At 41.5% G+C, this 25,353-nt stretch overlaps 1 protein-coding gene across 4 annotated transcripts; it reads left to right on the top strand.

Annotated features, from left to right (window-relative positions):
- The first annotated feature begins 615 nt into the window (after positions 1-615).
- map2k6 (mitogen-activated protein kinase kinase 6) lies at positions 616-22,048 on the top strand. 4 transcript variants are annotated; one of them, XM_028431786.1, is made up of 12 exons: positions 616-682; positions 14,031-14,094; positions 14,881-14,929; positions 15,407-15,520; positions 15,593-15,712; positions 16,394-16,510; positions 16,607-16,658; positions 17,118-17,245; positions 18,665-18,742; positions 19,010-19,149; positions 19,409-19,454; positions 19,694-22,048. In XM_028431786.1, exons 4-12 carry the CDS (start codon positions 15,482-15,484, stop codon positions 19,769-19,771), a joined length of 798 nt encoding a protein of 265 aa, XP_028287587.1. In that variant the 5' UTR covers positions 616-682; positions 14,031-14,094; positions 14,881-14,929; positions 15,407-15,481; the 3' UTR covers positions 19,772-22,048. The 4 variants fall into 4 exon arrangements, with proteins under 4 accessions (XP_028287587.1, XP_028287586.1, XP_028287588.1 ...); XM_028431785.1 differs by having other exon boundaries at positions 623-981; XM_028431787.1 differs by lacking the exon at positions 616-682 and adding an exon at positions 3,809-3,826.
- The last annotated feature ends 3,305 nt before the right edge of the window (positions 22,049-25,353 follow it).

Here is a 25,353-nt window from a genome sequence, read left to right as displayed (position 1 = left end):
GAATAAATATATTTCAAATATACCAAAGTATTGTATTTCAAAAATGTAGTGAACAACAATAAAGATATATTATACAATTTTTATTTAATATTTTATTTCATAACCTTTCCATGCGATTACAGCCCCATACGAATAGGGGGTGCTGCAGTCCATTCTGCACCCCTACTTCCAGTGAGGTCTGTAGTTGTATTTTCATCAACTTGTCTTAAACTTTTTTTTATATATATATATATGATATATATATATATATATATATATATATATATATATATATATAGCATATTAAATTATGATAAAGCAGATATAGCTTTATATATATAGATATAGGGCGATTTAGCAAAAACAATAGCGACCCCTGCTGACTATACTTTCATTTATTTTATTTTATTTGACAAAATTCATATTTAATTTAATGCGCGGTCTAAATTTAAAATATGAAAATGAATCGTCATTTAAATTAAAATTAAGCCATAATTTATAGATTTTATCATAAAGTGGTAAAATAGAAAAGTTATTATGGCATGCTGGTCTTACATAACTTCTATCTTGCTAAACGCCGTTGGCACCGCCGGGACTACATTTCCCACAACCCCCTGCGCCTCCAAGCAGGAAGAACGTTCTCTCGCAGGGGCTCACACTGATCCAAGTTAGGAGCTTTCAGCTGCCAGCCTTGGCCCATCATGTAAGTGCTGCGGAGAATTCTTTGCAGTGCAATTACAAAAAATTAGCAGTTTTCCTGACGCCTGCGGGGGCCGTGCATTCGTAACGGCGCTCTTTGCACGTACACGCACGCTTCGGACGCAAAAAGGCTCCAAGTGCATGAAGATCGAGGCTTGTATTTTGCATCTTTTGTTGCAAAAGCAAGCCGCTGAAGCTCCAGTGCGAGGGCGATGGAGGGAGGGAGTGAGAAAGAAGGCAAAGTCTTTTGTGCTTCCCCTCCCCCTCATCAAAGCAAAGGGGAAATGTCTCAGCCAAAGGGAGGTAAGAATATGAACCCGATTTGTGCAAAAAAACTACCGATATGCAATCAGTGCTGCACGGTTTGCAACGTGCACGGCTGCAGATCGATCACGACCGGTGCATTTTAAAGTTAGATGGCTTACGGGGAGGGGTGGGGGGGCAGTTGCATTTCCTGTTTTAAGATCTTCCCCTTTGCACAGTTCCTGGTAAGACGATGCTGTGTGTACTCACTCATATTGACGCTATTAGCAGCGCACACACGGCAAAGGATGTTGGGTACAGGGCGCCTTTAATAGTCACCAGATACGAAAAGGACACTGCAACTCTTTATAATAAACTCTGCACAAGTGAGCACGCTGCGTAAGGTACATTAATGAAAGCCATGTTGCGTGCAGGGCTCCAAAAATGCGTGGTTTTGGTGCAAGGAGGAGGAGGAGGGGGGAGGGGTCAGAGGGGGGGCTGAACATGACGTGACAACCTGCAGCTGTCAGTGCAAGTTTGAGTGTTTATTGGCTGCAGATTTGTTTCTGCTTATGGGAGAGAAAATGAAAATCTAATAATAGAATTAGCTTTAAGGTGGTGGTGAGTTCAGGAACACCAGATTCTTTGAGTATCTTTTTTGGGGTTTTTTTGTAACTCCCTCATTTGCTTCCTCCTGATGTGTCTGAAACCTCTGAGATGTGCAGCCATGACACTTTGACCCCAACTTTTTGGGCCTGTTGACAGCAGCAGCAGCAACAATAACAACAAACAACAGAAGCCCGTGTGGCAAACGTCCTGACAGCAGTGAACGCATCAGCTTGCAGGGGGAAAAAAAAAAGAAAACAGCTGCAGTCAAAGCAGCTCAGGCGTTTTCTCTCTCTCTCTCTCTCTCTCTCTCTCTCTCTCTCTCTCTCTCTCTCTCTTTTTCCTCCCCTCACCGTGTTTTCCAAGAAGTCCAAAGTGAGGCTGGTTCATTGCACAACATGCTGAGCACACACACACACACACACACACACACTTGCATAAACACACACAGAGGTTGCACTGGAGGTGAACAGGTAGGAGAGAGAAGAGGGAGTGAGAGAGAGAGAGAGCCACCAATGGTCAGAGCATGTTTATCTGGTACAGTCAGTTGTCCACCCACCTACACAGAGGAACTGTCTTTTTGCTCCTGTGATGATTAATGCACACGTTTTATTTATGTTTGTACATGAATGAGCTGCTCTGAGGTAAGAAGTAGTTTGTTTGTTGCAGAAAATAGCAGATAAATGCAACAAAAGAGGTTTTTCCATTGATCACCTTTAGGCTTAAAGAATAGCTCCACTGTGACAGTGTGAAGGCCTCGATTCTTGGTAGATTGTTGAAATGTAAAAACGTGTGAAGCATTTTAGCATCTTTCAGCTTGCTGTTTCGTTTTTTTCTGCAGCATCAGCACAGACAGAAGATGCTAATGGCTAATTCAGCTACTTTTATTAGAGCCCAAAGTGAAAATACTGGCATTAATGGCTTTACCGCTCTCCCTTCTCACCTTTAATTTCTTTCCTGTCGTCTCTGACTCAGTAAATTACTCTTACAAAAAAAAAATACACGGATGTGACTCCAGACAGGATTTAAATCACAGCGAGTTCACTGAAAAACAGGAGGTAATTTCTCTTGTAATTATTACTGAGGAGGTGGGTGAGAAAATACTCACATATGCGCCCTCTGGATTAGATTAAAATCCTTGACCGGGGCAGGTAATATTAAAATTGCCCTTCCTCCTGCAGAGAAATGAGTCAGTTTAGTGGTTATTTACTTACTGAAATTTGAAGTCGGCCAATGTTAATGTTAACTGTTAATTAAAATGGGCTAAAAGTTAAATTAAATTACAAACTGATCAAAGAAGGAAGTCTTCATATTCTAAGGAAATGTTCTTATAGTTAGTTTTTTTTTTTGTTCTGATTTCTGTGCACATTGCAGGTCGATGGCAGTGGTGCTGCCTGTTTGTCAAGCAAATGTCAGCCACATTTTACAGCTGCACAGATGCTAAATTTGACTGTTCGGATAAGCTTATTGCATTGCATGCTGTAAAAAATGAGTTTTTTTTAAAAACAATTCTGGCTGTGCTATGAGTGATGTTCCTGTGAGAGATGTGATTCTAGGTTTGCAATTGCAGCAGCAGGTTTTCCAGGTTTCGCTGCAGATGAAAAGGAGGTTGAGGATGGGTGAGGGAGGGACGTGTTCACACCGGTGTGCAGACGGTGAATGCAAATAAATCGATAGGCAAGTTGCGTGTGTGCCTTGATGGCATCTCTGCTTGTACTGCTGAACTTCAGCTCTTATCTTTTCTTTCTTTCTTTCTTTTTTTCCCCAGCAGATTTCTGTGTGTCTGTCTCGCTTTTTAGATGGCGCTGAATGTTTGGATAATTGCTCCAACTTCTCCCTGCACATTAAGATGCTGATGGAGGAACGTTGTTGCACCAGCAGCTATTTTCTCTAGTTTGATTTTTGAGAGTTGTCTGAAGGTACTCAGCAGTTCTTACACCTTTTCTTACAAAACACTTGTGTTTTCTGCTTGTGTTGAATAAAATGACCCATCAGCCGATCCAATTAGCACCTCAGCAGGAGTTTCAGGAAAATTGTGTGTGTGTTGGAAGAAAATATAACGAAACAAAGAAACAATGTACTAATGGAGATGACATAAATCATCATAAATGGTATGAACCCATAAAGTTTTCTGGCATTATCCGTAGCAGCAGATGTACACACAGGTGTGAAATATGTCTGCAAGCACGGACACATTCCGCAATGTTGGAAGTATCATTTCAGGCTGCGTCAGTGACTTGGCCTTTTTTTTCCTTTGAAGGGCTTGTTTGTTGATCATGGTGCGCTCACGAAAAGACTGGTAAATACATTAATATTTGTACCAATTGTTGCAGAAAATAGTTTTGATGATGTTTCTTTGGAAGCATGGACACAGCTATCATTGAGGTCCCCCGAGGTCCAGACATTGTTATTGCTTTTGGAGTTGCATGCGGTTAAGTTCACATAATGCTGATGCGAGGATTATAGATGCACGTCTATACATTACAGTATCTATGCAGCCATAAAAGAGGGTAGCTGTGGTTTAGGGTGGCTGTGGCTCAGGTGGTAGAGTGGTGGTGGTTGTCCACCTAACTGGAAGGTCGGTGGTGCGATACCCTGCCTTCTGCAGGTCAATGTGTCCTTGGGCAAGACACTTAACCCTAAGTTGCACCGTTGGTGTGTGCATGTGTGTGCTAAAGGGGGAAAATGTGAAGTAGTGTGAAGTGCTTTGAGTACCAGAGTAGGTGGAAAAGCCTCATATCTCTGGTAATATTGTCGTATTTATTGTCAATTAATTGAACTGTGCCAAAAAATCCTTGGACTTATGGCTTCCATAAGCCTAGGACGTCTTATTTACAATGTTTATCTCAGTTTATATTTACGGTCTTTGATGCTATCATAATGAGGTCTTTAAAGGTCATGATCTGAAAGTAGGTTTTCAGGTTTTGCTCCTTCATGGTGTCTGCATGTTCCTGTCAGCTGACAGTAGCTCAGTTGCATGTAAATGCTGTATGTACAGTGTTGTCATAGGGTTGATTGTTAGAAACGTGACTTTTCAGCTACCTTCTTCAGGCTAATGATGACATTTTTTATGGGTTTTTGTTGCCTTTTTATGTTGATATGAGCTACATTTTTAGGATGATGCAAATATACTATAATAGACATTCAACCAAGCAATGTAGTTGTCTGTATACGCAGTTAATCTTAATGTACAGACTGTTGTGCGAGATAATCAATAGTCCCTGCTTTGACGATTTGACTTCACCTGCACAGCAACCAGCTTGCCGTCCCCTAAATTTATGTCTGTGGGGTTCTGAGGTGAAGCCGCCACCCCGGACTCCCTTTAGCTTTCTGCGAGGATCACGGGAGCGCAGGAAGCATAGTGTGAGCCGGGTGATGACATGATTCCCAAAGGAGCGTCCAACAGCTGTAACCTAAAGGAGCTGCCATCTTTGGAAGTGTAGAGTATCTAACAAACTGCCAGAGCGGTCAGACAGGGGGTGGCAGCGGGGTGGTGGGGGCACGAAGCCAAGGGCTCCGACTGGAGTTATTTTCAAATCCCTCTCTTGCTACCAGGCTCCCTCACCTCCCTCCCATCCTTCCAACTTCTGTGTTGCTGTCTCTCCCTTCCCTGTGTCACTGTTTTGCAGTTGGCTGCCTCCCTCCCTCTGCGATTGATCTGTCTTCCTCTGGCTCTGTGGAATTCCATTGAGGAACTCTTGGGATTGTTGAAATTCCAGACGGAGTGCATGCGTGGGTTAGCAGCTGGCACCGCATGTCCCACCCTCTCCGCCACACACACACACACACCAAACACCACCGTCATCCGGGCTCATTATCCTGCAGGCCCACACACACAAACAGAGGCTTTCTGCATGCACTGTCCCTGCAGCACCCTGCAAAAACCTTCCCGTCAGCATTATTTTCCCCCTTTTCACTCTCACAAATTGACGTGCACGCAGGACGCGGATGATTGCATGCTCATGTCGGGCGTGGTGCACACTGGGAGCGTTGTCTCTGTCAGCTGCTGTCACTTCTTTAGAGGAAAAAAAAAGATAATTGCTCAGCAAAGTCAATTACTCACCTTCCTCACCGGGAATAAGGAGTGTCCCCGGCACAGGCACCCGTCTCCCTGTGGCCTCCCTTTTTTGGCATGTCAACGCATACTTCAGCTCATGTGCTGCAAATCACTGGGAATCATATGTACTGCTGCTTTTAATTAACCCACACAACTTACCATAGTGTGCAAGTTTGATACTGAGCTCAGCAAGAAAAAGGAAATGTCTGAGTTATGCAACATGATCTGGACAAAGTCTGAAATAGTACTGTGCTTGTAAAAGTTAGTTAGTTAGTTAGTACTGTGAGTATTTCCACCTCTTAATACCTCTTAGACAGATAGAATATCCTCTTATGTTAGGGATGTCTTTTTGTAAATTTCAGTTAAGCTGGGCTCCAGCCCCTAACCTGACCTTGTTGAAGAGGTTTACAATTTTGGGAGATTTCCACTGAATTGGGGCGATGACTGAGGGACCAGGAATTCTAAATTTAACTATATACATTAAAAAGTCCCCACCTGCCCTCCTGTGGGTTGCCTTTCCCTTTCTACAAACTCAGGTGTTCTGTCAGAGGCCTCCGAGCTTGAGGATCTTTGCTGTTCCTACGACTGTGCTGATCTGGACTGAGATGTTAGTTGTTGTTCTCTAGTTGTTATGGGCGTCACTGTCCTGAGAGGATCTGATTACAACAGGGACCGCTTTTATCTTCACCCTCCACACCTTCTTGAGCTTTGCATGTTTCCTTCTTTCTTACGCTGCTGTCACATGGGATCGCTACATCTACATTTACTACTGCAGCCTCTTTCTTCCCTTTGTCCACCACCGCTATGTCCACTTGATTAGCCATTAGTCCTATAAGATCTTGGCTCGGTCGTTCTCCACTATCTTTGGGGGGGTTTTCCGTTTTTGACAGGGGGACTTCTAACCCATACGCTGCACAGCTTTCTGCACACCATGCCAGCTACCTGGCTATGCATGGTGTTCCATGTACACTTTGCCCAGTAGCATCTTACCTTCTGCTGTTATGTGCTGGAATGTTTCTGGGGAGCCTGTGGTACTGCCTGGTGATGTAGACCCCAGCCTCTATTGAGCTATAGTAACAATTTTGTGATTAAACACACATCAGACTCTGAGATGAGTTTACTTCAAAGATATACATGTAAAGTACACTCAAAAAAAATATAAACGCAACACTTTTGTTTTTGCTCCCATGTTTCATGAGATGGACTTGAAGATCTAAACTTCATTCCAGATACACAATATTACCATTCCTCTCAAACATTGTTCACAAATCTGTCTAAATGTGTGATAGTGAGCACTTCTGCTTTGCTGAGATAATCCGCTCACATTCGATGGCGTCTAGCACGTTGGAGAGGTGTTCTCTTCACGGATGAATCTCGGTTTACATTGTTCAGGGCAGATGGCAGACAGCGTGTGTGGCGTCGTGTGGGTGAGCGCTTTGCTGATGTCAATGTTGTGGATCGAGTGGCCCATGGTGGTGGTGGGGTCATGGTATGGGCAGGCATCTGTTATGGACGAAGAACACAGGTGCATTTTATTGATGGCATTTTGAATGCACAGAGATACCGTGATGAGATCCTGAGGCCCATTGTTGTGCCATACATCCATGAACATCACCTCATGTTTCAGCAAGATAATGCACGGCCCCATGTTGCAAGGATCTGTACACAATTCTTGGAAGCTGAAAATGTCCCAGTTCTTGCATGGCCAGCATACTCACCGGACATGTCACCCATTGAACATGTTTGGGATGTGCTTGACCGGCGTATACGACAGCGTGCACCAGTTCCCACTAATATCCAGCAACTTCGCACAGCCATTGAAGAGGAGTGGACCAACATTCCACAGGCCACAATAGACAATCTGATAAACTCTATGCGAAGAAGATGTGTTGCACTGCATGAGGCAAATGGTGGTCACACCAGATACTGACTGGTTCTGAGTCCCCAGACCGCCAATAAAGCAGAAACAAACTGCACATTTCAGGGTGGCCTTTTATTGTGGGCAGTTTGAGGTACACCTGTGCACTAATCATGATGTCAGATCAGCATCTTGATGTGGCACACCTGTGAGGTGGGATGGATTATCTCAGCAAAGCAGAAGTGCTCACTATCACACATTTAGACAGATTTGTGAACAATGTTTGAGAGGAATGGTAATATTGTGTATCTGGAATGAAGTTTAGATCTTCAAGTCCATCTCATGAAACATGGGAGCAAAAACAAAAGTGTTGCGTTTATATTTTTGTTGAGTGTAGCTTGGCCAAATCTAACCACCCTCCATGGGTCTTCTTGGACTTTTGTAGGACTGGGTTGGAACAGATTATTATGTTGTGGGATTAATGGGATGGGAAAGGAGTACAAAATGTACCAGTTTTTTTTTCATTATTTTATTGCTGCTTACTGAAAAAAAATATAATTTTTAATTTAATTTTTATATAATCAATTTACCGCTATTTTGATTTTTTTCATTACTTAAAAATAAAGCAAATTAATTAAAGATTATTTAAGATAGAATTAAATGACTCTCTATCTGATTAAACAGATTTTTAAAACAAGCTCAAGCTAAATTTAAAAGCTCTGTAGAATAATCACATTAATAATCAATATCCACTATAAAAATAGTCATTAGTTGCTGCTTTGGAGCACACAGAATTCAAAGGGTCACATTCTGAAATGTGACGGCAGGTGTTGTTATGTTCAGGCTAAATGCAGTAACTAGCATCTTGTTCATTCTTGCATTAGTGGTGTTTGTATCAGCTGGTGTGATCGCATCCCACCTCAGTAAAAGATTTAACCATCGTTGTGTTATGATAGAATGCAGAGCTCATGCTTATTCCCTCCAGCCACACACATTATATAACCCTCTGCCCCTGTGACCCACCCCCACCCACCCACCCCTCTACCACCACCACCACCACCACCACCACCACCACCACCACCACCACCACCACCACCACCACCACCACCACCACCACCACCACCACCACCACCACCACCACCACCACCACCACCTCCTTCATTCTTCTCTTCTTCCTCAGACAGTTGCAGCCATGCAACCGTTGCGTCCCTTGTTGTGTTTTCTTTTGTGTGTCGGAGACAGCTGTGCCTGTGTTAATGTGTGCAGAGCTTTTCTGGTATTCCTGCATCGAGGAGCATGCCTCCTCTTGTCTCATCTCTGTGCAGCTGTGAAGCAGAGGCCCTTTCAGTGCATGCTCTTGCGGTGAAAGAAAAAAAAAAGGATTCCATTGCTCCGTTGTTGATTGCACAGTGAGCCTTTTGTGCTGACATTGTTTGAGGTCAATCATCTGATAAACTTCCAGGTCCCGTTAGTAAACATGTACGTGTTACTCCTTCCGTGCTCTTCGTGTGGAAGTTGTTGTTACTTCTGCTGCAGAGGTTGTGTTTTTTGGTGCTGCACTTAAATCAGACATCACAGGCCAAGAAGGTCTAATTAGATACCTGTATGACAAAACAATAATATTTACACATTTTATAGTTAGATTGCTTCCTGTGCTGTTGTTATTGCTATTCCTATGTTATCAAATCTACACTGCGTGTGCCCCTTCTGCTTAATTACAGTACAAACTCATTTTCCATAAGTGATCTACATATCTCATCCAAAATCAAAATCAATGCATACAACAGTAGCTGGCCTTTGAAATGAAATTATCCATGGCCTGTCAACGGTGACTGTTTGTTTAGTGCTCAGTGTCAGGTTACTGCAACAGCAGGAACTGTTTTGTAGTTTTTATAATGCCTAGAGATTAGCAGTTGTAGTTTTATCATTTGCATGGTTCATGTTGGTAACATGATTGATATAACTCACACATCATGTTGATCATAATGTTATGGATCATTAAATCTGTTGGGTAATGTAAAGATAAACATAAAAGAATCCTTTTTTGTGCATGTTGATTGTGACTGATGGCTGAAACGTTGCTATTAGATATCCTCCATTGCTTTGATTGTCATGTGTTCACAGTAAAAGTGTAAATAAAGTTTGGATGAATACTGATTTATGAAAGATGCAGTCATGCACCGGCTTCCACATGTCATGTACACTAATATTATTTTTTTCCTCCTTTTGTGCATAATAATCACACAACTTTTGCTTGTGCATGTGCACCCTCTTCTCTACTCACTCAAGGTTATGCCGTCTTGTTGCAGATGTTGTTTTTCTTAGTTGTTGTTTGAGTTGTTAGCACAGTGCTGTTCTCCAGTAACTATTGTTGTCTGTGTAAAATGCATGTAGGAGGGGTTTAAAGTCACATTTTAGTGCAACAAAGCTGCTTTGGAAAGTGGAGACCAGGAGGCTGGCACAGCAAGAGGCCACCGGTGGAGGGCTGCATAGCACAGCAGTGGTCACACCCTGCCACTGTTTGAACAAACCAGGATGCACTGAAATGCGTGTGTGAGAGTGACTGATCAGTGCGTAGCTTGTTGTACTTGCATTTCCTCTCAGGACAACAATGTGAAGCAGTGCCAGAGTTATTCCTCTGGCACTGCTTCACATGAACCATCTTATGATTTTACAGTGTGTCATGACATCACTGGGTGTGGATGTTTGCGGTTACCTTAAATGTTACCTCAGAGCAGGCATCAGCTGCTCTGTCACATGCACACAAAATCCTACACAAGCTGTTACACATTCATCATGGCTGCCTGTCCTCACCTGACTGGATTATATATAGAGTTATTCATCTCAAAAGGTCACAAATCACCCATAAGTGAAAAATACATGTGCATCTGCGCACACCAAGCAATTTGAATTATGTTCAAATAAAAAAAATGCAAAATGCTAGTTCAACTTATACAACTATGAAGCTCCCTCAGATCCATCAGCTTGAAGGGTTTAGGTTCCTTCCCATTTTCTCTGCATGTCTGGAAGAAGTCCACAGCCACCATCTTTCTCTCTCTGACAGCAGCTGTCAATCATAATGTCAAAGTCATAATGCAGGGCTCTACGCTAACTATTTTCTCCAGGAGCATGTGTGCTCCTAAGTTAAAAAACTTCACATAAACTACCCACAACATTTCACTAAATAAAACCCACAGTGATACTACACGGAGACCAGAGGCAAAAACGAGGCGCACAGCTACAGAGGAGGCAAACATTTTCAGTTTCCTGGTGAGTAACAATAATGGTAAATGATAGTGGCATCTTCAAATCCAGTACATCCTGTTTAGGGCTACTTTTTGGCGTTATTTAAAGAGGAAATTCTGCCAGTCACAAAGCATCGCCCTGTCCCCTACCACCACCACAGTGAATCACTTGTACTCCTTTACTAAAGAGATGTTGTGAAAACTGTTATATTGTAAGTTGGATTTACAAAATAGGCATCACCTTGTCAGTCTGTGTTGAGAGAAGTCACTCGCACAAGTGCTCCTATTTTTTCCCCTCAGTCGCAGAGCAAAATATTCACTCGCATACGCAACCAAAACAGCCACATCTCAAAACAAAATGCGTATCGGGCAACCTGTGCAGACACGTTTTGACATTAGAATGCGCAGGAAGCAAAAATTACCAGATAAAATTTGTAGGTGTGCGTTTTATATTTATATATATAAATATAAAACGCACACCTACAAATGTTATTATTTCACTAAATAAAACCCACAGTGATACTACACGGAGACCAGATATAACGCAACACTTTTGTTTTTGCTCCCATGTTTCATGAGATGGACTTGAAGATCTAAACTTCATTCCAGATACACAATATTACCATTCCTCTCAAACATTGTTCACAAATCTGTCTAAATGTGTGATAGTGAGCACTTCTGCTTTGCTGAGATAATCCATCCCACCTCACAGGTGTGCCACATCAAGATGCTGATCTGACATCATGATTAGTGCACAGGTGTACCTCAAACTGCCCACAATAAAAGGCCACCCTGAAATGTGCAGTTTTGTCTCACAGCAAAATGCCACAGATGCCACAAGCATTGAGGGAGCGTGCAATTGGCATGCTGACAGCAGGAATGTCAACCAGATCTGTTGCTCGTGCATTGAATGTTCATTTCTCCACCATAAGCCGTCTCCAAAGGCGTTTCAGAGAATATGGCAGTACATCCAACCGGCCTCACAACCGCAGACCACGAGTAACCATACCAGCCCAGGACCTCCACATCCAGCAGGTTCACCTCCGAGATCGTCTGAGACCAGCCACTCAGACAGCTGCTGAAACAATTGGTTTGCATAACCAAACAATTTCTGCACAAACTGTCAGAAACCGTCTCAGGGAAGCTCAACTGCATGCTCGTCGTCCTCATCGGGGTCTTAACCTGACTCCAGATCGTCGCCGTAACAGCCTTGAGTGGGCAAATGCTCACATTCGATGGCGTCTAGCACGTTGGAGAGGTGTTCTATTCACGGATGAATCTCGGTTTACATTGTTCAGGGCAGATGGCAGACAGCGTGTGTGGCGTCGTGTGGGTGAGCGCTTTGCTGATGTCAATGTTGTGGATCGAGTGGCCCATGGTGGTGGTGGGGTCATGGTATGGGCAGGCATCTGTTATGGACGAAGAACACAGGTGCATTTTATTGATGGCATTTTGAATGCACAGAGATACCGTGATGAGATCCTGAGGCCCATTGTTGTGCCATACATCCATGAACATCACCTCATGTTTCAGCAAGATAATGCACGGCCCCATGTTGCAAGGATCTGTACACAATTCTTGGAAGCTGAAAATGTCCCAGTTCTTGCATGGCCAGCATACTCACCGGACATGTCACCCATTGAACATGTTTGGGATGTGCTTGACCGGCGTATACGACAGCGTGCACCAGTTCCCACTAATATCCAGCAACTTCGCACAGCCATTGAAGAGGAGTGGACCAACATTCCACAGGCCACAATAGACAATCTGATAAACTCTATGCGAAGAAGATGTGTTGCACTGCATGAGGCAAATGGTGGTCACACCAGATACTGACTGGTTCTGAGTCCCCAGACCGCCAATAAAGCAGAAACAAAACTGCACATTTCAGGGTGGCCTTTTATTGTGGGCAGTTTAAGGTACACCTGTGCACTAATCATGATGTCAGATCAGCATCTTGATGTGGCACACCTGTGAGGTGGGATGGATTATCTCAGCAAAGCAGAAGTGCTCACTATCACACATTTAGACAGATTTGTGAACAATGTTTGAGAGGAATGGTAATATTGTGTATCTGGAATGAAGTTTAGATCTTCAAGTCCATCTCATGAAACATGGGAGCAAAAACAAAAGTGTTGCGTTTATATTTTTGTTGAGTGTATATCTCTCTCTATATATAGAGAGATATATATATAAATATATAAAACGCACACCTACAAATGTTATCTGGTAATTTTTATATTTGCATGCATTTGTATTACTTGGTATTCATGCATAGATTAAAATTTGTGTGCACCCAAATTTACACACAAATTGTTTGGCAGTTGTAAATCTCATTTTTTACTGGACAATTACATACGTACATATTTTTTATTCTAATTTAATTCTAATTATTTTTTAATACCTAGCGCTGCACTATTTGATTATTATATGTGTGTTGGGTTGTGTAATCAAATCATCAGTCAACATTTTGGGAGTTCAACAACAAGTTAGTTGCCAGCTAGTCCTCAGGGGTCCCTCTAGGCCACGGTCAGACTGGTTTGAGCTGCTGTGAGCCGGTCTGAGGAGGTGTGAGCCAAATGCTACCTGCGGTCAAACACACATTTTTCAAGGCTTTAAACCAGCCAGTGCATCACCTCCACATGGAGCGAGCACAGCGAGACTGCCAGACCTCCTCCTCCTCCTCCTTCTTGCTGCTATCAGCACTTTTCAGTTAGGATCTGGAGTCACTCGTAGCATCCAGCCATGAGTATCAATTGCGAGCTGCGGTCACAGCATCAACAGAAAATAGGCTGGATATACAGTACGATGCATCCTGTGTTGTAGCATCGTGTGACCTGCTGCCTGCAGCAGCGGGTGCTTCTCAGTACCTGTTCTGTTTAAAGATCTGGAGTACAGCAGGTTATTCAAGTGCAGATTTGCTGCTGTGTGAGTGTTGCTAAGGTCTGACTGGCTGGATGGGAAATGTAATCTGGTTTTGTTGAGTGTTTGCTGAAGGGAAAAACAGAGGAAAAGGTGATGATCTCTCATCTCGAGCTATGTTAAGCAGTTAAGTATGCTTTCATCTTGTGGTATGCTCTGCTGCCAGCAAAACCGTCCTCTGGAGCCTCATCAGTCTGCTGCTTCTACTCACTCAGCTCTTACACAAATGTCAGTGCACAGGGAGTTACAGGTATAAAGCAGGGTTCATTTTTACTATTTTAGAATGAATCCATAATGACTCACAGTGAAATCAACTACCGGATTAAGTCTTTTTTTTTCATACACAGTTGTGTTTTGGTGGCTCTAACTTGCAGTGTCGTACAGATCATGACCTTCTAATGATGTGCATCTTTCTTTTCAGGTAAGAGGAAGCCGGTGCTCAAGCTCTCTAAGGAGGTGTTTGAGCAGCCTACTCCTGCCGCTGTGTAAGTCACTGCATAATGTAACACGCATGCTCCAGGCTCTTGCAATAGGTTTTTTACTTTTCAAGTTCTACTGTGCACCAACCTGATTGCTTTTAAATCAAAAAAGCAATGCAAATGTAATGGTAAACAACATCATCAATTCTGAGCTCAGAAAATGATTTGTTGATTAATAATAATAATAATAATAATGTATTTCATTTCTTTAATTCAGATTTATTATAAATTATATATTTTTTTATAATTTATTTTATTTTTAGATGTGTTTTTTTATTTTTAATACTTTTTATAAGACTTTATTTTAAGAAAATAGGCAATGTTTACCTCCAAGGCTTAGAAATAAAGTAAAAAGTTCAGTTCTCTCTGCAGCCACTAGGGGTTAGGGTCAGGCCCCAAAAGCGAGTCAAAAATACTCCCATATCAAAAACTTTACAGCAGAAATAAACATGTACACTTTTTTCGTGCCAACTGTGCATGGGATGACTCATAAAAACAACAACCAAAAGACACTTTCAGAAACTTCTCACTTTATTTTCTTCGTTCTGTCGTTAGTATCGTTGCTCTTGAGCTATTAAAAGATGCAGGATTGCCACAGGTTAATGCTAATGTAATGTAGCTAATCTGTTTTATATAGGCTTACCCTGAAATCACTCCCTACTTACTTCATAGTGCACACTACATAGTGCTCTCTATGTATGTCATAACCCATAACCAATGTTCACTAGGATTATTTAACATGATAGTTAGCATTGTTACATAATAATAAGTAATAATTTGTGTGTGTTTCAGACCACCCAGAGATTTGGATTCCAAAGCTTGTGTAACTATCGGAGAGAAGGTAACTATTCTGTTTATGTTTAGGGTCATGTTTACTGTCATTTTTCCACCTTTTATAATCCCATTCAGTATTTTTTTTCTCCTCCACATACTCTTACATAACGTCTTACTGCTCTTTATGTCTCTGTGTATTTTGGTTGCTCTACGCAGCTTGGCTTAATAATGGGCCTGTTCGCTGTAAAGAATGGCCCAGTGAACATTACAGCCTGAATTGAACACTTCTCATTGTGGGGAGACTGGAATGTTTTTTATTACCCATCAGGCTGTAAAAATATTTATTTTAAACTCATCAAATAAGTGGAATTTTCCATTGGCAAAAGAGTCTGCTTTTTTTTTCTCTGCTCGAGCTGGCCACACGTCAAACTGATTTTTTTTTTTCCTTTGGTTAATAATGTAATAATGTCTTGGTGTGCTGTGAAGGAGACATTTTGCTAGGTAGCAGATGTGACATTCACTCACACTCGTCCTTGTCGAGCAGAATTTCGAGGTGAAGGCAGATGACCTGGAGCAGATTTGCGAGCTTGGCCGAGGAGCGTACGGCGTGGTGGACAAGATGAGACACGTGCCTAGTGATGTGATCATGGCCGTTAAGGTGGGTGAAAGAAATGTATAAATGTTGTCCATATTTCATGTGCGTATTCATGAGGTCCTTCTTTTTCCTCAGCGGATTCGGGCCACAGTGAACACTCAGGAGCAGAAGAGGCTTCTCATGGACCTGGACATCTCCATGAGGACAGTGGACTGTTTTTATACAGTCACCTTCTATGGAGCGCTATTCAGAGAGGTAGATATTTTATACACTGAGCTTACATTTTCTCAAAGAGAGATCAATTAAAGCGGTGGGTCTTAGTGTTGGGCAAATACAACCTCAGATGAACAACAACATATTTTATTATTTATTTAGCAAAATGTGTTATGTCCCCTCTTAATGCTATAGTGTGAGCTGCAGCAGGTGCTGCTGATGATCAGTCCTTGATGAATTGATCATCAGCAGGTGTACAGACCTCTATAAAAACAGACGTTTTGACAGTTTGCTGCTCTGAAACATTCAGGTGTGTGTTAATACAATGACAAAAGAGAAAGACATAAACAATGGTGTTAGAGAAGCTACTGTTGCTGCATCAATCTGGAAAGACTTTTAAAACCATTTCAAACTATTTGGAGTTCAATGTTCTACAGTGAGAAAGATTGTAGGAGATTGAAGAAGTGGAAACATTCAAGACAGCTGTCACAGCAAATTCAGCCCAAGATCAGAGAAATAAAAAAACGAAAGAAAGAAAGAGCTAAGACCCAATAAGATATATTTTTACATTGGATGCAGAAAGCTTCCTGCAGCATCGAGTAGGATGTTCAGGATTTCCTCGGTGTGACGAATCTACCGCTTCCTGTCTGTCTGTTTAAAATCCGGCTGCTTTTTGTTTTTTGTGCCTGAATCTCTTTCCCAAATCTGTTTCCCTGTTGCCAGGGTGACGTTTGGATCTGCATGGAGCTGATGGACACCTCCCTAGATAAGTTCTACAAGCAGGTGATAGAGAAGGGTCTGACTATCCCAGAGGACATCCTGGGCAAGATCGCTGTCTCAGTGGGTTCACTCGCAACACTTGTAACTGCACAACGGCATCAATTAAAAAGAGCTTCCTGTGACAGATTTGCTTATTAATGGGCTGTGTTATTTCAGATAGTAAAAGCTTTGGAGCATCTGCACAGCAATCTGCAAGTCATACACAGAGGTAAGAGACTAAGTGCAAACCCATTAAATCTCAGGGTCTATATCCACTCAGATGCTTCTTCCTTCTTTCTTTCTAATGCAGATCCTTCTCAGGATCAGTGTTCAGTGCTATGTTAAGGCTGCTAAATGAGTATCTTTTTCTCTGATTTGTGTGGATTTTGGCAGTAAAATATTGCCCTCAGTGTTGGATTTGTGTTCACAGTGAGGAAATGACTCACCCCTTTTTTTTGAAAGATTGACATGAATAAAGCTTAAAATCTGAAGGACATTTTTGAATATGTGCAACTGTGAACTTACTGTACATGACTTGTAAACCGCACAGCTGAAAGTTGTTAACCACACGCTGATGATTGAACGATTAATCCTTCCTGTGTCGAAACCTCCATGGCAACCACGCGCCTTCAGGCCTTAACAGCAAACCTCAAACACCTTTCGATAATGTGCTGTTTATTTTCTCCAGACGTGAAGCCCTCCAACGTGCTGATCAACATATTGGGCCAGGTGAAGATGTGCGACTTCGGCATCAGTGGCTACCTGGTGGACTCTGTGGCCAAAACAATGGACGCCGGCTGCAAACCCTACATGGCGGTAAGACACAAACAAAATGCAATATTAAAAATGTATTTCTGATGAACAACCTCATTTACCTCATTTATTTTTTAGTGACAAGCAGTTTTGCATGTGTGCATAAATTTGACCCAAGACATCAGCGGGTTAACACACAAAACCCTCAAAATGACCCATTCAAGAAATATTACTAGTTATGCAGAAATTATTCAGGAAAATGATCCAGTATTACATGTATGTGAACCTCCCACAGTCTAGAGGAATTTCAGCCCATTCCTCACTACAGAACAGCAACAATGACCCACTTTCTCTTCAGATTCAGTTAATTCATTCATTTTCCTTCAGGAGTACAATGCAGAATTGTAGTGATTGATACTATCACCATCATGCTTTCAACATAGGATAGGTTCATATATTGGATATATGCTTCATAACACTCAACTCTGTCCACTAAATATTTTCCCAGCAGCCCTCTGGTTTGTCCTCATGATCTTTATCAAACTGCAACTTTTTGGAGAGCAGTGACTTTCTCCTTGCAGCTCTGACATGCACACCATGGTTGTTCAGTGTTTTCCTGATGGTGGATTCATCAACATTAACATTAGCCAACGAGAAAGAGAGGCCTTTAGCTGCTTACAGGTTACCCTGTGTTCCGTTGTAACCCTGCAGCCTGTTACATGACTGGTTTTTTGAGTGATCTTTGTTGATAGATCACTCCTGTGGAGGTAACAGTGGACTTGAATTTCCTCCATTTGTACACAGTCTGTCTGTCTGTCTGTGGATTTGTGGAGTCCAAACTCTTTAGAAATGCTTGTGTAACCTTTTCCAGCCTGATGAGCAGCAACAACTGTTTGTATGAGGTCCTCAGAAAATGCCCTTTGATTATGTCATTATACACTTCTACAAACACATGTTGTGAAGATCAGATTATAACAGAGTTCAGTTAGTGTACTCTCTGACCTCATACTCATAGCATTGATTGAAAACACCTGAGCAGATGGAGTAGAATCTGTTTTGAAGACCTTCTGATGTTTTGGTTCATATTAATGCAGAGAATTCTAACCTTTCGAGCACCACTGTAGAACTATACTTTGTACTTGATGTACAACGAACAGAGCTCGTCCTTTTACATGGTTTAATAAACACTTTTACGTTTCAGTAACTTTCAGTAAGAGTATTTTAACCTTTCCCTGAAAATTTTGAATTAAAAAAAAACATGGACACCTATGTCCATGTCCAGAAATTCATGACTGAGTCGTGGAATCCGTTATTATTCATATTATTAATGAGCTGATTGGCAGAGTGGCTTTCAGGCCCAGGTTTGGAACATGGTGTTTTGTGTGTGCACATGTAGTTTAGTATAAAGTGGGAGAGTGGGCTGATAGTCCTTGACAACTCATTGCCATAATTGACATCATCATGTGACCTTGTGTCCCACAGCCTGAGAGGATTAACCCCGAGACAAACCAGAAAGGCTACAACGTCAAATCGGACATCTGGAGTTTAGGAATCACCATGGTAACACAGCTTCTCACATTTCCTGAATGTCTTTTAAACAAATATCTGAAAGCTACATGACGCCCAACAATACAAATAAAAGAGTTATTAAAAAAATAGTTTTTCAGCTAAAATGGCTAACCGTCATATATTCACTACATCTTTATCATATGTGTGATGCAGCTCTCTGTGGTAATAATGAAAATGAGCAGGCGTCAAATAAAATAAATATGATGAGCATGCACGTTACTGTGTTTAAACACTCCTTTTTCACCTCTGTGTGCTCAGATCGAGCTCGCCATACTGCGTTTCCCGTACGACTCGTGGGGGACGCCGTTCCAGCAGCTGAAGCAGGTGGTGGAAGAACCTTCACCCCAGCTTCCTGCCGACAAGTTCTCCCCTGACTTTGTGGTCTTCACCTCTCAGTGGTTCGTTCAGAAAACACTTAAAACTGCAGAAAAAATCAGACACACAAGTTTCGATTCTAGCTTAGTGGATCAAGTTAGTGTTTGGCCTATTATCAATCGTTGCATAGACACACCTGGACATGCAGCTGCATGTCAGCCATTGTTCCGTTATGTATGAACCACCAAAAAACATATAATGTCAGTGTACCAGTAGTTATGAACCTTACCTTATTTGCATGTGTGGTGACTTTTGATGTGTGTTTTTTTTTTCATCCGGCAGCTTAAAGAAAGTTTCCACAGAGCGGCCGACGTACACAGAACTCATGGTGAGTGCTGTTTGTAATGCTGGTAATGGGACACTAGAGGGCGCACTGAGACTATATGTACAAAATCTAGTTGCTCACAGCTGACCAGATGCTTCTGTGACGGGCTGAAGGGACTGTGCATCCCTGTGCATTTATTGTTAAAAAAAAAACAAAAAGTAAAGGACACTCCTCTACAAGAAGTGTCTTATCGTCCCGCATCAGAGTGTCCAATGACTAATATAAAGTGTGTTCCTCCTCAGCAACATCCCTTCTTCACCTCCCACGAGGCCAAAGAAACTGACGTGGCTAGCTTTGTGAAAGTCATCTTGGGGGATTGAGTTCCGCGCACAGGAGAGGGGGAGGATTCGTCAAAACACAAAAAAAAAACAACAAATAAAGCACCAACCGCTGCCCCGTCACACTGCGAAGACTCCCTCTTACACCTCAGATGGAGCCCAGAGGAACAGCTGACGCAACAGTTGAGCAAGGAGCTCATCCACACTGTCCCCCCGACCCTCCGCTCCTCTCTTCCCCCTAGCCCTGCCCCGACCTCCACGTCCTCCTGTACAGCTTACCTGGCGTGGCGGGTGGGGCTATAGCTACACAATCTGGAATCACTTAAGACGTCTGTATGCAAAACCTCCCTCTCCCTCATTAAGTTTTGCTCCACCTCTGTGCACCACCTACTCCTCAAACGATAGTCAAGCAAGTTTACCCCGCGTGGCCCGCCGTAACCATCGAACTCCAGTTCAGTTTTACTTTCTTTTTGCTGAAAAACAAAAGTGAAAAGAGGTGCGGATTATATATGAAAAAAAAAGATAAATGATATAATGCTATCTGTGTATAATCTAAATGTTTGCATACTCAAAGTGTTGCATCAGATTATTAATTGACTGCATGTACAGAATATATCTCTGGATAAAAAAAAACAAAAAAAACATGCTCAGATGGCCAGTCAGGAACAGTGTCTGATTGTTGACTTCAGGTCCCCCATAGGTAATGCAACTGCTTACTCCTGATAACGGCAGAGGTCTACTACACATTTTCGGGTCTTGGCTGCCTGTGTTTGTGTGTCTGTGTGTGTGTGTGTGAAGCTGCACATCAAATTTCCTAAAGTTTTTTTTTCCCACAAAACATCAATTTTAAGAGTAACAATCTGACCAAAATGAAAAAAAAAATGCTTTTATTAATAACCCAAAACTATTTTCATCATCAGTTTTATGTGGGGACAGATGCATGTAAATTCCATCTACCCCTATATATTCCACCATGATCTGTGCAGCGGAACTTCATTTAAAGCTCACTGATGCCTTTAAGAACCGTCCTGCTAATGCACAGGAGTGGACAAGACAGAGTTGCTCTTTGTATGCAGCTGTGTGTGTGTGTGTGTGTTGTCATAGGAGGAGAGTTTTGCTCTTTTCTCCTTGTTGTTTGTACTGAGCCAATCACAACCCTCTTTGTTCAACATAAAAAGAACTGGATGTTATTGCTATTATTAATATTCTATTAATTATTATTATTATTATTATTTAGGTCCAGTTTTTCCCCTGACATATTTAGTGCAGTTTTTTTTGTATTTATTATGACTGCTGTTTTCTTTCTGAAGACTTGACCGATCCATCAGAGACTTTTCTTGTGTGTTTTTTCTGTGTGGCCTGTGTGTTTGTCGTGGCTCAAAATGCTTTTAAACCTCGCCTTCTATGTGCCTCTGTATAGAAATGAGGAAAACGACGCGTCGTGATGACGACGTGGGGACCTGCTCCCAACCCTCTCCCTCTTCGCGCGCCCTGCGTGGCGTGATGATTCCACTTCCTGTGTGCTTCACGTCTCTTGTGTGTTTGTACTCCTTGCCTTGGTTCTTGGCTTTTTTCTCATGGTGAAGGCAGAATGTGGCTTTAGTCAAAATGGGAAACTTGATATAGAATTTTTTTTTATTATTTTCTTAATTTTTGCCTTAGCAACTTGATATTTTTTTCACATTTGATGGTTTTTGTGGAGTTTCGGTTGCTTCAGGTGTGCTAGTGATTTAAATCCATCAATAAGCCTTTATTTTACCCACTGTTTTCTCAAAGAATCATTTACATGAACATGTAAAAATAAATATGAATAATTAGGATCAAAGAGGAACACTCTTCTGTTTCTCGAGTACTGCACCTAGACTGGAGAGATTGGGTCTTTGTCAGACCTTTAACTTGTTATTTAAAAAAGAATTAAATATATTTTGACTGTACTGTTCCGCAGGCTTTCAAAACAAACCCTCTGTCCTAACTGTGGTACAGTCCACTCTGTCATTGTATCAGGAAGTTTACTGTTTTGTGGCAGAGTAACAACCTTCCTCTTCCCTTCCACCCCCTAACCTGTTCCCCGCTACACCTGAGTCCCACAACCTTTAGTTCAGATAACTACTTGGAAGCGTCGCTAACAGAAGCTTCCTCGCTTTCTCAGTAAGCGAGGAGGTTTTTTACTATCAGGGCAGCAGCTTGTTACTTTTTTTGTCTGTGTAGTGAAGCATTAGCACATTTCTGTACAAAAATATGTCTTCTTTTTTTATTGCATGATGAAATTAGTAAAATTCAAGTCACACTTTTACAGAAAAGGTTCCACCTTTTTCATCAGCTAATCAACATCTGCACTATAAGTAAGTGAATGTGACCAAAGAGTCCTGGGTGAGGTGGGTGAGGAGGGGAGGGAGCGGGGGTAGTCTCTGAGGAGGTTCCATCATCACATGCATGGTCTCATACGGTGGTTTAGTTGTGTAGCTTAGTGGTGTTTTTTAAGTGCCTAACAATGCATTTCTGTGGGTGTACATTTACATTGAAACACTGTTCTTTTTTTTGGGGGGGGGGGGGGTGGTCCTTCTCTCGGACACTGCTGACACTGCATGTTGCTGTTGTGATGTTTTGCACTGTACTGAGGAGCCATATCACACACACAGTCACATTATGAGTGTGTTACTGTAAGGAAACAGTCATTTAGTTTATGAGAGGTTACAGTCTTTGGCTTTTTTTCCACAGTTTTAGAGGTTTTGACTTCTTTCTCTAGTGATATTAGAAGAAAATAGAATTAGCCTATGTTAACCCTATAAGCTTAACATTGGTTGTAATCCCGTTTAATTCTCGACGCTAGGTGCTAGCGCTAAGCCTTCATTGCAGACAGTGCTAACCACTGCTCCATTGTGCTGCCTACATTAGTTAATATATTATACACCATGAATTGCCATGGATCACTATGAACTAATTATTTTACCCTTATTTCATCAATAGTTAAGCAATGGTACATACATTCATTGATATGTTACCAATTTAGCCTTATCCATAAATGATTTTAAATTGGGTTCAACAATGTGTAAATGTCACTTACCTTTGTTATAGAGACTCTGAACATTAATGGAAACCGTTGGTAGAATATAAATCAGTGTATGTATCCCTACTAATGATGAAGTAAGGGTGAAGTAATCTGTAATTAATTAGAGTTCATGGTGTATAATTCATCATGAGTTAAGCATTATTTAAGTTGAACTATTAAATTGGACCATCATTGTAAAGTATTACCATAAATACATACACATGCTAATATTGACGCTATTAATTGAGTGTCCTCAAAAAAAAAATGATGGTAATAAAGTCATGCTTACTTTTAAAGGGGATATGTTTCAGTTTTGCAAAACCTAAATGATAATTCTGCTTTTGGAATAGAGATTCAAGGAATGAAGGAGGCAAAGGACAATAAATGTGATCCTCTTTGCAGCACTTACAAAAAAACCTGAAAGTAAACAAAGGGCAAAAAAAAATCCTTTTTGTTCTTTTTCTTTCTTTTATTTTTTAAGAAAATGCTGCTTTTGCTGTCTGCTTTGCACATTTCTGTTCAACTCCTATTGAATCTCTGAAGTAAAGCAGACATCCGTTAAGTTGCTTACAGTGCCGTTTTGTCTTCTAGTCACAGTGGAGTTTTCAATATGCTCTAATGAGAAAAGACTCGAGTCCAATCACAAGTCACATGGTGTTTTCCTGTGTGTGTGTGTGTGTGTGTGTGAGAGAGAGAGAGAGCTATCTTTACCCCTGCTGCTCCTCTCTTGGGAGATAACAGCACATGAAACGGTCATCATCCTCCTCAGAACCCGCTTTAGGTCCCCTCCCCCCCCTGTGTGTGTGTGTGTTCATACATGTCTGCTCACACGCGGGAATTCCCGTCCATGAATCTATTTGTGGCGTTCTGTCACCTGCTGAGTAAACCCTTGTAGCGGGGGGGGGTTAACCGGGGGCAGGACGTCCGAGTGGAAACTTGCCTTAGCAGGTGATTATTTTCACATCCCATCATGACTCCCCTATTAACCTTTCGAGTTTAATCTGAACACTCAACTATAAGCACGTATTTCTGGATGAATGTTTCGGTAACATCCAGTAGGCCGGTGGCTTTTTACAGGAAGAGTTTCATTTTTTCTTTTTGAAGGTCAGGTAGAGATGTGAAGCTTGGAGTGAATCGGAGGAAACTTTGTTCAACTTCTTCCTCATCCTCAGAATGTGTCAGCAGATGAATGAAAGTATCCAGCTCTTTAACAGAATCCAGCTCTTTAACAGATGTGTTCAGATTATTTAGAGTTGTCATTTGTGTGTGTGTGTGTGTGTGCTGAAGCATCCCAACATGACTATTGAACCGGAGCTTTGTGTTGGTAAACTGCTGGTACTCACAGCTGTATGTGACTTCTGATGTTATGGTGTTCTTTTTATTTTATTTTTTAATCTTTTTAGTTCGCTTTTTTTTTTGGGGGGGGGGGGGGGGGGGGAATGGTTGGGTGGGCTGTATTTATTTGTGTTTTTTGTTTTTTTTTTCAAAAATAATCCAGAGATGCTACTGTACGCGGATGAGGGTCTTTTTTGTTTTTTTGTTGCTGTTGGGAAAGTGGGTATGTTTGGGGAGGGTTACTAAGTCTACAGCTCTATGCCCCATGGGAAGTGAAGTTCTCAGTATATTAACACGTCTCTTAAACCTCTGCTAAAGACTGATGACTGTTCATTTAGAGCTCAATGAATTTCTATAAATATTTTAGATTGCTCAAACTGATTGTGTGCAATTTTAATGATGGAAATTCAATTAAAAAAAGAGGTATTTTTACACAATAAGCTCTGTGTCTGTGTCAAAATCTGCAGTTCCTAAACTGGCCCCTAGAGCCAAATGTGAGTCAAGATGTTTATGTGTTTTTTTTTAATATTGGTGACAGCGATATATCTTTTAGACGGTAACGATTATTATTTTCCATATTGCATCAATATTTTGAAATCTTTTGGCCATGATAATGGCAGATCATGACAGATCCCCAAAAGCGAGGCAATATGATTATTTGTTTAGCATAAATGCAAAATAATGTCGTATGTGTACATGTGTTTCATAAGCATAACTATAACTATGTGTCATGTCTGGCAGATGTTTATTGACCAAATGTGACATTCCTTTACTAAGGACATGTTGCCAAAAAGAGATATTCTGGTCTCATTTTTGTACAATGACCATGTCATCCATCTTTACTTAAAGTCTAACTTTTATTGTGGTGCCAGATATCGGAGGCAACAACACAAAAAGGACCAATGTTAAATAAATAAATAAATAAAATTAATAAAATAAAATATTTGGGGTGAGGGCAGTGTAGCGGGAGAAAACTTCAAAAGGGAGTCACAGCAGCAGGAATGTGACACATGTTTACTGAATTAACAGGCGCAGCTGCTGTTTCTATTCATAAAACCTTGATCTGTGATACAGACATCACAAACACAATGTGAGGTTCATTTGACCAATTTTACAGAGGCAGCAAAAACAGCACTTGTGTCTTTTATGCGATGGTGATGGACTACACAATTAAAAAAAAAAAAAAAACACTTGTAAAACTAAAGATTTCCTTTCGCAGGCCCGAGAAGAGTCACGAAGT

The sequence above is a fragment of the Parambassis ranga genome, chromosome 19 (genome assembly GCF_900634625.1).
Source record: "Parambassis ranga chromosome 19, fParRan2.1, whole genome shotgun sequence".
Classification (NCBI taxonomy): Eukaryota; Metazoa; Chordata; class Actinopteri; family Ambassidae; genus Parambassis; species Parambassis ranga.
This window is presented reverse-complemented; position numbering and strand designations above follow the sequence as displayed.